At 35.9% G+C, this 15,655-nt stretch overlaps 1 protein-coding gene across 5 annotated transcripts in view; it reads right to left on the reverse strand.

Moving 5' to 3' along the window:
* Positions 1 to 15,655, reverse strand: part of Naa35 (N(alpha)-acetyltransferase 35, NatC auxiliary subunit) — a 69,563-nt gene that overhangs the window by 34,517 nt on the left and 19,391 nt on the right. For all 5 annotated transcript variants that reach the window (XM_005387923.2, XM_013515950.1, XM_013515951.1 and 2 more), the window contains exons 7-11: positions 6,943 to 7,009; positions 6,823 to 6,866; positions 5,279 to 5,329; positions 4,545 to 4,628; positions 3,583 to 3,697 (exon numbers count right to left, since the gene is read on the reverse strand). In XM_005387923.2, the coding sequence (XP_005387980.1) occupies positions 3,583 to 3,697; positions 4,545 to 4,628; positions 5,279 to 5,329; positions 6,823 to 6,866; positions 6,943 to 7,009 (361 nt within the window). The remainder of the gene's footprint in view (positions 1 to 3,582; positions 3,698 to 4,544; positions 4,629 to 5,278; positions 5,330 to 6,822; positions 6,867 to 6,942; positions 7,010 to 15,655) is intronic.

The following is a 15,655-nucleotide window of genomic DNA, read 5'->3' on the forward strand; positions in this document are numbered from 1 at the left end:
TATGATTTCTAAACTTTTTGGCCTGAATTTGTCATTGCTGCCCTTACATTTTGAATCTCAAAAAATATAATCCTTCTCCCACATCTATTTTTGTTTTACATATGCATGATTACATTTCTTTGAAGGTATTTTGTGTACTTGCACATTCTGACCATTCATGCTAGAGGCTTTCAACCTTGACTGTACACTTACATTTGAAAATGCAGTGCAAAAATACGCTCCTAAGAGCTCTGTGAATAAAGGCCATACTTTCACCCAAGCCATTTTATCAGAGAACTGCTTATTATGAATATATTTCTTTTTTGCCAGTTTTTCTACCTGGTGGGCTTGCCAGATTTCCCTATGAAGAATCTTCCAAACTTTTATGCAGAGTTCAAGAACCTGACCTTCCTTGTTTTGGAAGTTGGTGGGTTGGGGGAATATGCCATAGTAAGTATTTAAATTTTCAGTTTACTTCCATTTAATGTGCATCCTTCAACTATGTCTCACATCCCCTCAGTTCAGAATCAGTGGAGCTAAGATTCAGTTATTTGCAGACAGCTAAGTCTTTTAGTTTCCCAACTTCTAACACTTTGTTTCTATTATCTCCTATCCCTATGCTTTTCTTTTTAATTTTGTCTATGTACAGAAAACAAATGTTTTCTTCATCGTTTCTTCGGGGTTTCAAAAGATGAATGCAATGCCTTTCATCTACAAACTTTTTTCATTCCTCAACAACTGCCATCAATGCTGCTAATCTATCAATTTTAATCAGATACCGTTTAATTTATTTTAAAGATGATGAACTCTCTTAGCCAGGCATAATGATGCATGCCTATAATTCCATCACTCTGGAAGGCTGGGCCAGGAGAATTGCAAATTCACACCCAGCCTGAGCAACTTGGTGAGACCCTGTTTTAAAGTAAAAAAATAAAAATAAAAGGCTAGGGATGCAGCTCAGTGCAAAAGCCACACAACCACCAAAAAAGATATGCTCTCTCCAAGACATGTATCAGATTTGGAACTATATTCCAAAAGTATCTACCAATTTAAGGCAAGCTAAGTTAAACCTATTTATTTGTGCTAACACCTGTTAAGGATGCTCATAATCTAAAAGGTGAGACCTAGCCAAAGATTACTATGAGGCCACATGGGAAAGAAGTACATTTTAACTAGTGGAACCGGGAAAGTCTTAGTGGAGGAGACCATTTCAATGTCATTTTTAAAGAATAAACTAGAATTCCACAAATATATTAAAAAGAAGTATAATTTAAGACAGCACATGCAAAGACAAAGAACACTATCTGCTTCATTGGGTCTTTTCTATTTTGTTCCTTCAATAAATATACAGTGTATATATAACCCACAAGTCCTGAGTAATTACAACCGTTTCTTCAGTTTTAATATTTAATATGCAAATGACTCCAAAATCTAATTTTCTATCCATTTTGCAGAGCCAAATATTTACTTTCCTAGTGCACTGCTCCATGGTACCACATCAAACAATACCATTCATCATCTGAGCCCCCACCTCCAACACCTCTTCTGCCTTCTGCATCTTAATATATTAACATGCACAGAATAAACCCACCAGCAAGTCATTCTTAGACCATCTTCCAATTTTCTCCCTTAACTCCATTGTTTCCGAGTCCCACTCAATATATACTTTAGTGAGAAGCTAAATGAAGGCTTAGTGCTTTTCAGTTAGCTATTTTGTCACTAACTGAAATTTTAAAAATTAGAAGGCAAAATGCATAAGCTTAGACCAAAACTAACCTGAACTACTGTTTTCTCATCATTCTTTTTAGAAAAACATTAACTTTGTTATTACACAACTTTTACGGCTTTATGAAGGAAAATTATAATGTTAAATTAAGCAAGCTAAAAGGCACTACACAGTAAACCAAGCACAGGGATTAGTATTTTTTAAATTTGAATTTTCATTTGTTTAGTTGTAAGATTACATTTTATAAAAATGTAAATTCAAAATAATTTTATGTAAATAATTTTCTTAAATCTTACTTATGTGAAATATAGAGGAGGCATTAAGATGTAGCTACTAATGATCCCACAGTAATTATCCTCAGAGTTTGCTTGACTGCAGATATGGAGCAGAACAGCTCCCAAAAGTGACACATGGTGAAAAAGAGCATCACGTTCCAATAATCTGGAAGGCTCCTGCTTTGCATCATTCACATCACTATTACACAAACCAACCAGTTACTCTCAAGTCACACACTGGCTTTCATAAAAGCATTCTTGTGCTAGATTTCAAACTGTTTAAGAGTCACAGATATCTTACAACTCTGTAAACATGTACCATAGGTATGTATTAACAACTTTTAAAGAAAAAAGCCCCATAGTTATAAAAATTCCCCCTTGTCACTTATCTCATGCACATACTTTCCTCTGGGAAAAAGGAAAATGTTGATCAATTTACACAAATTGAATAAAATTACTAGTGACATAGATCATGAGAATACTAATTTCCTAACCCAAATTACTTCTGGAATATTATATTACCTAATAAGAATACCACAATTCTTGCCCCTAAGAGGGGAAGAACTGAAAAAGAAAAGCCTAGGGTCTGTCGTGGTGGTGCACATCTGTAATCTTAGCACTTGGGAGGCTGAGGAAGGAGGATTGTTGTGAGTTCGAGACCAGCCTGGGTTACAAAGTGGGCTCAAGGCCAGCTGAACTGCCCAGACAGACCCGGTCTCCAAAAAAAAAAGGATGGGAATCAGTATGATCTTGCATTCCTGGTCACAAGATCAAGAACTGGGAAATACTAATGTAAAGAATTTAAACACATTTAATTTTAACAAGTTCTGGAAATAAATAAAACTGCTACACACTGTCTAAAATGTTAACGCAGGTGCAAATTTTACAAAGATATTTCACCTTTTTTTAAGGTACTTTTTTGGGGAAGGAGGGATGAATAAAAGTTTATTTCACAAGTAAAAGTGAAGAATGAAGAAAAAGCTGAGTGAGGTGAGCAGAGTAAAAGAGGAAAAAGCAAGCACAGTACACCCTGGAGGATGCAGGACCAGCTACAGTGAGAAAAGTCGCAACAGCCTAAGGTACTCTGCAGGAATCCAACTTGAGTGCCAACAACATGCTAGGCACTGCAGAGATAGCCCTCACCTAAAGGTACTCAAATCTCACAGAATGGAAGTAAGTCAACAATTACAGTCAACATTAGAGGCGTGGATTAATGCAATGAGGTCACAGAAGAAATGCTAGGCCTGCCTAGTGGTTCGTATGGACTATATAATCAAGGTGATCAGTTTTTAGGCAAAAGAATAAAAAAGAAGTTAATGTTGACATCACAGCAGCAATATATGCAGAGAACATATGAGGGACAGGGCATACCTGCAGAGTCTAAAAAAAGTAAGACACAGGACATGGTGAAGTTCTACAATATACTCTTTTCAGTCTAAAAAATTTACGAAGGAGAGTCTAAAATATTCTGTATGTCTTTGGAGTAAACATTCCAAGGTCCAAGGAAACTGACTTGAATAAAATTTTAGAATAAACCGAACACTATGTATATTCTGGATGGGAAAGAAGGAAAAAAAGAGTAAGAGCAAAATGGACAATTACCTCCTTTTGTAGTATCATTCTGGGCCTGGATGCCATGATGCAATGAATTATGAATGGCAGAAAGAAGATCTGCTGCTTGAACCATCAATTTTTGAGCTTCTGCAACAGCACTGGTCTAGCAAATAAATCACCAAAAACATTCTTACATATTCTTTCACTGAAAGATATACATTAAATAGGAAAATCCTATAAACAATAATGAAATTAAATGCTTGCTGTAACGATACTGGTTTTCACAAATTATTCACTTAATGCAGGATGCCCAGATTCTGTTAGGATAAAAACAAATGTTTTTTTTCCTTCATATCAATGTACTATGGGACCCACTAAAAGATCTGAAATCTGATTTACTATATTAATCTTATTTTTAAAATTAAAGTCCAGAGACAGCTGAAAAACGAAAATTTCAACAATTCTACAATATTTATCATTAAAATAGTGAAGGAAAAATTATACAAATCAGACCCATAATAAAGGCTATATCTTTACTCACCATTTATTCACAAACTAATCTAATTAACTGTGTTGAAATGACACAGAAGAAAAAATACTGACCACCAAGGGCTTGCTTTTGGTTTTCTACAGATCTAACAATTAATATTTAACTGAAAGGAAAGAATACGCCTACCTAAAATTTCCATTTTTAATTTAACCTTTTCAATCCACAACATAAGACAACTTACAAGCAATTTCTGCTTATATTATACTATTTACTAACAAGTAATATGAAACATTATTTTTATATCAACAGAAATAGGTTCTGGAATACAATGTAAAATTCATGTAACTTCTCCAAAAAGTCATTATGGTTACTCTGGTCCAAATATATCAATGCCAAGTGCTACACAAATCTGATATCAGGAGCATGTAAACAGAGAAATCTCAGAATTGCTTCAGTAAGGCATTCTATTCAAAACCCACTAAAATAAGACATAAATATATATGACAATAAATTCCCTTACCTCTTTCTTGGTAAAGGCTATAAGCACAGTCAGTAATACACGAGTAAATTTCACTCTGCTGAACACTGCTAAACACTGTTGGTGCTAAAAAAAAAAAAAAAAAAAAAAAAAAAAAGGAAAGGACTACAAATTAAAACATGCAGAGCCTGTCAAGAAAATGTCATTTTAAAATATTTTAACTTCTAAATCTCAATGTTAATAACTTACTATAGTACACACACCTTCACTTACAAGCTTTTACATGCTGAAAAATGAGCTGCAGAAAAATTATCAAACAAAGCCTTTTCTTTTGAAATAAAAGTAATGTTACTTAGCAACAGGAAGGATTTTTTCTTAAATTATGCTATTATCTCCAAACTAATTAGCATTTTTTAAAAAAAGGATTTAAAGTGCTATTAGCAGATCAGAGAATTTAGAATTTCAACGAAGATTCAGCAGCTTTTGGTAATGTGGACATTCTTGAGCTTTTCCAAGCTTTGATGCATCATTTGTCAAAGATCATTTTTTCTTCCTACCTCATAGGGATATGGGAAGAGTTCTGAATCATGTATTTGAAAGACCTGTATTAGCATTCTATCAAAATGAATACAAGGGAAATAAAGTCCCTTGCAATGTCCAATTTTTAAAGAAATACCTTAAAAAGGGCTTCCATAAATTATAACGCAGTTCATAAAACTACAACATTAAGAGGTAGACTTCTCTGATATAATCTACCAGAAAATAAGTTCAATTACTTCTAGTTCAACTTCTGGATCTCTTTCTTCTCCTTGTCGACTTCGAGTACTCTAAAATTTTAAAAAAGGGAAATTAAAACAAATACAAGCCTGGAGAAGTATTGGATTATAAACACACAAAGTAAAGAAAGCACTAACTTAGTTTGTAAATATAGACAAGGATCTGTTTTAGGAAAAATACAGGGAAAAAAGAAAGCTATGTCCCATATTCTTTTCCCTGCTATTAATACTATTTATAGAAAGCTTATTTTAAAATAAAGATCACAAAAATAATCAGGAATTCACACAGCAAAAGCAAAACAATAAAATAACATAAGCAAAAGCATATGACATATAGTTCTAGTTTCCTATAAAGAGATCTATGTTATAATCACTGATACTCTCAAAATTAACCATCTTAGAAAAAAATCAGCAGCCTTTAAAAGGCACAGCAGAAATACAAAAGACTCATAGTTAATACTACTGTTTTGTACACTAAAATGAAATATATCTTAATACAACAGTTATAGCTGCTTCACTTGCCAAAATTTCAAAGCACCGGCACAGGATAATCTGGTAGCAGATGTGGGTTCTGGTCCTAAAGCTCCTACACTCCCCAGGTATATACCTTTAAGACAGACTGGCGCAGCTTCACTTTTTTTGAACTACATTTTCCTCTACCAAAAGTGGGGCAGTGTATGTGTTGTGTTTGCAGTACTGGAGACAGAGTCCAGGGCCTTCACACTAGGCTATATTCTAGCCCTTTTATTTTTATTTTAAGACAGTCTCACTGAGTCAGTAAGTTGTCCAGGATGGTCGTCAACTTGTAATCCTCCTGCTTCACCTCTCAGAGTGCTGGGATTACAGGCCTGTGCCACCACACCTGGCGGTATGCATTTAATTGCCTAATTCGCTTAATAACAGTAAAAAATTTAAAACAATAGTAACATTTTAAGTGTTATTTTACACTTATACTGCCATATTTAAGTGCAAAGTAACAGCAGAAATATAACATCTTTCCTGTCTTAATTTCTATGAGAAGGGAATCACCAGGGTCAACACAGCTGAAGGGTGTCAGCACGGCCTTCAATGACCAGTGACATCACCAGATGCTCAGCTCCCCACCATACAGCAGCCCTAACGCTGCATTCACTCCTACCTCTACACAGGTGAAGAGGACAGTCCTTACCTGTGAGCAACTTAAAACTCTAAAACTCTAGTGGAGAAAAATATGTTCTTACAATAGCCTACTAAAAGTCAAAAACATTGACAAAAAACTGAAATAAATGAGTTAATTTTCAATACTTGAAAATGACTAACTTATCAAAAACAGTTTTCAGATTCACTAACAAACAGCTACACATAAAAGAGACATATGGTTCTACCTATTCTAACTTGTGTATGTGTGTGTGTGGTGTTAGGGATTGAACCCAGAGCCTTGTACGTGCAAGGCCAAGAGTTCTACCACTGAGCCACATCCTCAGCCCTATACTAGCTAATTTTAATTAAACTGACATTTAGGAACATAACAGCCCTACATCAATGTGCAGAGAAGACATATATACCTTTACTCTTCTTTGCATGTCATCCTCCACATCCTTTAGCATGCCTAGAAAGAGAAACAATTACCTTTAAAAAGGAAACAAAATGCAAAACTTGTAAACTATCTTTATAAATGGTTTTACCTGTAACTCGAAGATCTGTCACACTGTTAGCCATTTTAAATCCGTAAGTCATTGACTGAAAATCTTCCTAAACAAAAACAAGGATAATTAGACCCTTGAATAGTAGCAAAATCTTCATATTTCTCTCACAAAATCATATTTAATAATAGGAGCACAGAAATGGAACGTCACTCAGCTTGCCCTAACATCAATATCACATCTCGACACTTTCTTTATAGGAATATACTTAAAACCCCAGTGCTGTCTCTGCTCTTAATTTCAACTGCCTGTCCTTAGGCAATTTAAGCATATCTTCATTTAATATGTTCATTTTAAAAATAAGGTTAGTACTTATAAAAGTATCACAAAACAGTAATTCCCACTTATAAAGTGTTCCCACATTCTTTAGTGAGCATATGTAGGTAATTACTGCTTGATGATAGGGCTGCAAGATTTTGAGAATTCTTACTTTTAAAAATAGTATCTGTTATACCCTGTTAAACTGCAAAAGCTAAGCCTTCTCAAAAAGACTTACTCAAAATGATAGGAAACCCACTGTCTACAGCCCAAGGTAAAGAAAAGATTATTCACATACAGATCCCCAGTCCCAAAATCGTATTTTAAATGAATTCATTGTTGAGTCATAAATTAAGTCATTTGCTAGACTCACTCTACCAAAAAAAAAATGTAGTATTTGTTTTCATAAAGAAGTCAAGTTTCTGGCATATTATAATTCCTACAAAAATGTAGAGAGAAACAACAAAATAGAGTAATAGGTAGTTACAGAAGTGGTCAGAATTACAACAAAATTTCTAGATTCTTAACGAAACAGTGAGCATCATATTCATGCTAAGTACTATATCTCACAAAAAGAACAATAACAAAACACCACAATATTCTTGGTCTTAAGGAACTCATCGGCATTATGTATTATATGACTCACATGACTGAGTCTTTAAAATCACAAGTGATGTTATAGAGCTATAAGCTTATCCTCTAAAGGAAGTTTGTACTTTATGTCTACTTAGACTTGAAAGAAAGAGGATCCCAAAGTTTTATATCCCCAAAGGGAGACCACAGTAGGTCTCTGGAAGTGATACAGCCTGACTCACTTTTAAAAAATCCATCTGCCTCTGGTGGTGCATAGATTACAGGAGGAACAAGTGTGGGTGGAGGACCTGTCCAGAGGTGACTTCGGGAGTGAGAGCTGGTGGTGCCCTAAACTAGAAAGAGCTGCAAAAGGGTGAGGAGTGGTGTACCATACACTTTCAAGATGGAGCCCACAGTATTTTCTGAGCAATGTGACGTGAATGCGGGAAATTGAGTGGAGGGTCGTATGATAAATGCTAGGAAACTGGACACTAAGGGGGCCCTTTGGGATGTACAACTTTAGGATATAGTACTTACCATGAATTTGATGCTCACTGTTTTAGTTAAGAACTGAGAAATTTTGTTGTAGTTCTGACCACTTCTGTTCTCCCTCTCCAGACTAGCTGCCAACCACTCCTCATGTTACCTGCATTACAGTTACTCCATCTTATTATGTACACACCACATATCTTCCCTCCTCAAGACTTTTGTATATGCTGACCTTACCCCAAAATATTTTTTTTCAAAACATTTGCAAGGACCTAGCTCTTACTATATTCCAGCATGTGTTCTAATGTGAATTTTTCATCTAGATTTTCTCTATGCAACCTCTAAAGCAGTTTATATCCCCTTAGCCTAATGTTTCTCTTCTTCATGAAACTTAGCAACCCCTGACATTCTACATGCATATGTTTGCCTATGCACTGACTATTTTATACCAAGAAATGTGTGATCCAAGAGGCCAGGGCTTTGTTTTACCCACTGCTTTATCTTTGGGGCTTAGAGCAGTGCTGGGCACAAAGTACCTAAATGTTCAGTAAATGTATGTACACATGACAACTGCAGGGCAGAGGAAGAATACAGAAGGCAGGGCACCTTTCTACATGCACCAGCTAGCTACAAGACACACTCAAGTATACTGGAGGCAGTGGCAAACGGGGAACATGTGCTTTGTTACACTATTGCAGCCACAGTGAATACACACACAGTCAGTGTGCATTTCCCCTAGTTCTCCAGAAGAAAAATCTATGTATTTAAAAACAGGTAAAATCCAATTTTGAAAAACTTAAGGCCCACATGGTATGGAAAAAAACAACAAAAGCCTAAGTTTTATCTGTCAGCTGTTGGCATGCCAAGCAGAGTCTAAGAAAATCCTTCTGGTGTACTATCACAGGTTCTGTGTAACAAACACAAACCTTAAATTGGGTGTGCTGACACATACATGCAATCCTAGTGCTCAGGAGAGGCTGAGGCAAGAGGAGCACACATTCGTGGCTGAACCTGGGTATACAGCAAGGTTCTTTTTCCAAGGGAAAAGAAACTCAGTAACAAGAATTCAGTGTAAGTCACTGGAAGATTGAGAGCAGGAGAGTCATGAAAATAGACTGGTGCCATGGAAAGATTGCTCTGGAAGCTGTGTGGATAATCATCAGTAAAGACCAGATACTGACTCTATGGAGTAAACAGACCAAGCAAGAAATGACAGTGACTTGGGTTGTGACTGTATAACACTGGGAATTAGGAAGTTATTGAAATCAGGATACATTTAGAAAGTACAAATGAACATGAGAACAAGGTTAAGTATTTATAGTTTTGTTTTGCTTCATTTTTGGGAGACAGGTCTTGCTATGTTTCAGTCTGGTCTTGAATTCACTATGTAGCCCAAGCTGACCTCAAACTCATGATCTGCCTGCTTCAGCTTCCCAGAGTGCTGAGATGACAGGTTAGTGTAACACCATAACTGGCTCATCTTTAGGTTCCAAGTTCTTGAGATGGAGCAGACTTTGCTCCATCTTTAAGGGCAGAAATGGTTTATAATTTTGTCTGTGTTTGTTCTTTTCACTTTTCCTTTCCTTACCAGTTTTTTTTTTTGGTACCAGGAACCAAACTCAGGACTGTGTGTTGGCCAAGCAGGTGCTTGTGCCACTGAGCTATATCCCCAGCTGGCTTATAATTTTGGTTATGTTAAGTTTACAACTTCTTCATTCATCCAAGTGAGTATCTCAAAGAGAGCATCTGCTTCACTTTAGAAGGCAGAGAAGGAATCAGGACTAAAGATGTATTTGGACTTCATCAGTGTACAGTTGGTATTAAAGCAAAGCTCTCGAGAAAATAAACAGCGTATAAGAGAAGCAGAGGGAACCCCAAGGAAATGGAACAACTAGTGATGTGGAAATAAAGTTACAATTATAGTATCAAGAAAAAGTACTTCAAAATAGTGGTCAAGTATGTCTAACGATGCACAGAAGGTTATCGAGAGAATATTGGAAACAGGATTTAGTCAGATAAAGATAAGCTCTCTGTAGAGGTGGTAAAGAATGACCATTTTGGAGCTCATTCGAAGAGCTTTAACTATATGGATATGAGGAGCCCTGGGATCAAAAGAAGTGAGATGTTCAGTTTAAGAATGACTGATATTAAGACAAGTTATATGCCACTAAGAATAATACAGCAGTGAAGAAGAGACCTGTAATGCAATACAAGGAAGGTTTATTAACCACAACAGAGAAGAGATGGAATCTAGGATACAAGTGAAGGGGCTGAGTTGAATTGTTTTAGTAATACTTGATTTTAAAATGGGACAAAGACCAAATACATAGACACGGATACACAAAAGCACTTGTGGTTGCGAATATTTCAATACAGTAGGAAGCAAGGTGATGATGAGGAGACTAGCACTGGAAGTCTGAGAAATAAGACAGGGGAAAGTCAGTATAAAGACTAAGAAAAGCAAACACATTGCAGAAGTGTCAGCCAAGATCATCTCCATCTGAGATTTGCAGCCTTAAAGTGAGAACACATACACAGATGTGAGTTTTCTCTAGTAGCTCCTGCTGCTTGCGAACAAGCAAGGAGTAGGCAGATGGTTGCGGTTTTGTCAGATAAGAGACAGAAAAGATGAGAGGGATAAGAAAGCTAAGGGTATATGAGTGATTTCAGCTACTGACCACGGCAATAAGGGTGTAAGGAAAGTAACCGTAATACAGTGGCATCATCTATGAATTGGAGTTCATAATAATAGAAAAAACTGGGAAAAGTACACAAAAACTTAAGCAAATACAGAACAGACATTTGTCACCTTGAAAAAAAAAAACACTTTTATATGAGTGGAAGTACAAGCACACACTACTTTGACTCATCTGCCATTCATATTTACATAATCTTTGCAATTTCAGCACTGATTAAACCAAAAACTGCATTACTATTTGGGGAAAGGAGGTAATGCATGAATTCTAAATTATATACCATTGCTAAAATTGTGAAGTATTTAAATCATAAATAAAAACATAAATTTCTTATGCAGAAGTATGGGAAAATATTAAGAGAAAGCTAAAATGGGAATAGTAATGAAATCAGAATGGAAGGGCAAAGAACTATTTTTCTTTATATGTCTTGTACTTTTTGATTTTTAAAACTATGTGCAAGTACTCTTATTACTTCTGTTAAAACATACATGCAAGTGAAATAAATTGGACACGTGTAAATACCACATTGTTTCCCTGGTGAAAAAGAAAAGGAGTAAAAAATGAAAACAAAGCTTTTGTAAAAGGGGAGAGTAAGAGGAGTTGAAGGGAGGGTAGGGAAATGGGAAAAAAGAATCAAATTTTATCATGTATAGGTACAAAATCTCTATGATGAATGTGATCATTATGTACTAATAAAATCTTGTATAAAAAAAATGCACACCTTAGTAAGAATTTTCAAGTAACAAAACTAAATATGACCAGATTACTACTTTTAGGAAAATAACTGTTGAGCATATGAAGAATGGACCAGAGAAAAAGCGGGCCGGAGAAAAGATTCAGAAAATCTCACAGGAACCTAATCCTAAAGCAAGGCACGAACTAAATCAAAGACAAAATCAGAGAAAAGAGGAAACAGAGCCCAGATTCAAGATTTTTGCAAATTACACGAATTTACACATAGGGGTAAGAGAAATAAGCAATCAAAGATACCAATGAAGATGTCATTTTGCAAGATAATCAAGAGGAGAAGCAGTTTGATGGTGTTGGAATTATGGTTCTCATTTTGCACATATGACTAAGATATTAAGAAAGAAATGTTAAATGGCTGAAAATGTCTCCAATTCAACAGACACAGTTGAGAATAAAATATTCTGGCAACTAGGAACTTCAACCACATCCACATCAAACTAATAAATGACTTGTTCATTATCCTTAAATAAGTAAATCATTCTTTCTCATTATTAGCTTCCTTAAGGATTCTTCCGAGGCAATCAGCATTTTTTTCTACTTACAAAACTAAGATACACGTAGTTAAGATCTAGAAAATCTGAAGAGTTCACTGAAATAGGAAAAATAGAATCTTTCCAGTCTAGGAGTTAACTTTAGGTTGTATTTCTTTCCATTTGTTTTTAAAAAGTTAGCTACACTGTATGCTGCTTTTTTAACCTTTTAAGGTAGGCCTTTTCCCTTGCACACTAAACATGCTCCTTCATCACACTAAAGGCTATACATTCAATATGTGTAATAAATGGTTTATTTCAACCATAACCTTAGCAGGACATTTTGGTTGGTATTACTGTAACTGTTCACTGCTTAAAACTCTTTATTATCACATTTAAGCATAAAGTGACCATATTTCTAATTATTTCTATCAGACTGAATTCTAGAGGTACAATAACTAGTTTAAATGTTATCAAAATAATTAAGCTTGTTATACAGATTGTTAAATTCTTTTCCAAAAGAGCTGTGTTAATGCATTTTCACTAGTAAAAGCTGAAGTACCAACATTAAATATTCTCTCTTTTTTGGGGGGGGAATTGGGAAGCAAACTCAGAACCTCCCACTTGCCAGGCAGGTGCCGTGCCACTGAGCTATATCCCCAGCCCCAATATTCTCATTTAGAGGGAGCCATCGCAGAGCCTAGATGAGCCCATGGGAAGGGAGAGACCCTGCTCACCACCCTTCCACCATCCTGGGAGCCTCCATCTGGAGGAATCCAGGTGCTTGGCCCATCTCCCTATACCATCAGATGGGCAGCCAGCAAGGGAAGTGCCTGGGATACCTGAGTGCCCATGGCTCATCCAGAGGAACCCAGGGTAAATCCTCTCTAACAAGGGGAAACACTTTGCATACAAACTCCTACTTTATGACTGGTTCTGTTATGTAACTACAGACTTTGCTCCTATGGTCTGAAGTACAAAACTAACAGTTACCATGGTTTGTCAATATCTAAATTGTGCTTGCTGCTATCATTGTTGCTAATTGTATAACTGTAGCTAGGATGTTACATCTGTTGTAATCGGTTGTTCTCTCTTGTGTAGCAATACTGGAAAGATCTGGGGTAAAAACCTCACCATACCCTACACCAAAAGACTGGTGACACAGCCAAACAGAAACTAATATTCCACTTTTAATAAGCTGAGAAGGTAGGGTCTTGAGAGACACAAATCAAGAATTTTCTATACAAAAAAGATATCTCTGAAGAACAGATGCTTTCTAGAGAGGCCTTGATACTAGTGATATAGGTACCTATGACCAAAACTCACAAGGTGCACCATACAAAACAAAATTTAAAAATTTCTCTGAAACAGAAAAGTCTAGACAAAGGAATAAAATGCAATTTCAGACATCCATCCCAGCCAGAAGAAATCCAGGAGACATCAACATAGAAGAAATTGGAAGTCACACACCTGATATTTCTGAAATGGTATCAACTAAAGTAAAGAAACAACTCCAGGAGGCTATGGAGGAAGTCAGATCAGAAATAATCACTCAGGTAAAAAAAAAAAAAAACAACTGACAACCACAATGAAAGAATTGCTGAGACATAGATTAAAAAATAGAGAGGCATAGGAAATTAATGGAAACCTTGAATGAATAATACAGAAAAGAATTAGAATGCATGAAACAAACTCAAAGAGACATCCAGGAAATTAAAAATTCCACTGAGAGCTGGCAAAACCACTTGAATGAAACTGAAGATAAAAAAAAAAAAAAAAAAGAAACTGAAGATAAGACTTTCAGCCCTTGAAGGTAGGATGGCAGCTAGTGATCATGAAAGGAAAGATCTCTTAAAAATAACAAGGAACCAGGAAGTAACAATTCAACAGCTGCAAAATGATGCAGAGAAAAAAATACAGGACTTATAAGCAGGAGTCAACACAAATGACATAAAAAGACTATCTGCAGAAGTAACAGCGCAAAATTTCCCAAGCATGGGAAAAGAATCTGCCATACAGGTAAGTGAAGCATAGAGAACTTCCAATTAGCCATAACCAAAATAAATCTGTACCCAGATATACAATAATCAAGATCCCAGAAATTCAGCATAAGAACAAACTATTAAAAGCTGTTACAGAAAAGAAACAGATGACCTCAATCTAACAAAGGAAGTAGAAGATCTACACACTGAAAACTATAGTACTCTGAAAAAAAGATAGAAAAGGATTTCAGAAAATGGAAAGATATCCCTTGCTTATGGATAGGAAGAACCAAAACTGTGAAAATGGCCATATACCCAAAATTGTTACACAGATTTAATGCAATTCCAGCAAACTTACCATTAGCATACCTTACAGATCTAGAGAAAACATTTCTAAAATTCATCTGGAACCAGAAGAAACCTAGAATAGCACAGGCAATCCTGGGCAACAAAAGCAAGGCAGAAGACACCACAATCACTGACTTGAAATTATACTATAAAGGTACTATGATAAAATCAGCATGGTACTGTCAAAAAAAAAAAAAAAGACCTGAGATCAATGGAACAGATTAGAAGATGCAGACACAACTACAAACACACTCAGCCACGATGGCTTTGACAAAGGGGCCAAATGTGTTTACTGGAGGAATGATAGCCTCTTTAATAAATGGTGCTGGAAAAACTGGCTTTCCATGTGCGGAAGACTAAAATTAGACCCAGGCCTATCACCATGCACTAAACTAAACTCAAAATGCATCAAAAATCTAAATAGTAACACAGAAACACTACATCTACTGGAAGAGAAAATAGCTCAAAATCTTGAACACATAGGGGCAGGCAGAGAGTTCATGAACAAAAACCAAACTGGACAGGAAATACTTCAAAGCATCAACAACTGGGATCTCATCCTATTAAAAAGCTTTTATACATCAAAAAAAAAAAAAAAAAAATCAACAGAGTGAAAAGCACACCCACAAATTGGGAAAAATTTTAGCCAACTGTCTCTCAGACAAAGGACTTATACCTAGAACATATAAAGAATTTTAAAAAATCCAACTCCTAAAATTCAAAGACCCAATCAAAAAATGGGCATCTGGGGCTGGGGATTTAGCTCAGCGGCAAAAGCGCCTGCCTGGCAAGCGGAAGGTCGTGAGTTCAGTTCCCGGTACCGGAGAAAAACCAAAAAAAAAAAAAAAAAAAAAAAAAATGGGCATCTGAGATGAATACATACTTCTCAGATGAAGATATACATATGGCAAATAAATACATGGAAATATGTTAACATCACTGGTCATCTGAGAAATGTAAATTAAAACAACACTGAGATTCATCTCTCCCCAGAAAGAACGGCTACCATCAAGAAATTAACCAATAACAACTGCTAGCAGGGCTGTGGGGGAAAACAAACCCTTCTCCATCCACTCTGGTGGGAGTGTAGACTGGTAAAACCATTGTGGAAATCTGTAGAGATTTCTTC

The sequence above is a fragment of the Chinchilla lanigera genome, unplaced genomic scaffold, assembly GCF_000276665.1.
Source record: "Chinchilla lanigera isolate Chin_1 unplaced genomic scaffold, ChiLan1.0 scaffold00031, whole genome shotgun sequence".
NCBI classification, from domain to species: domain Eukaryota; kingdom Metazoa; phylum Chordata; class Mammalia; order Rodentia; family Chinchillidae; genus Chinchilla; species Chinchilla lanigera.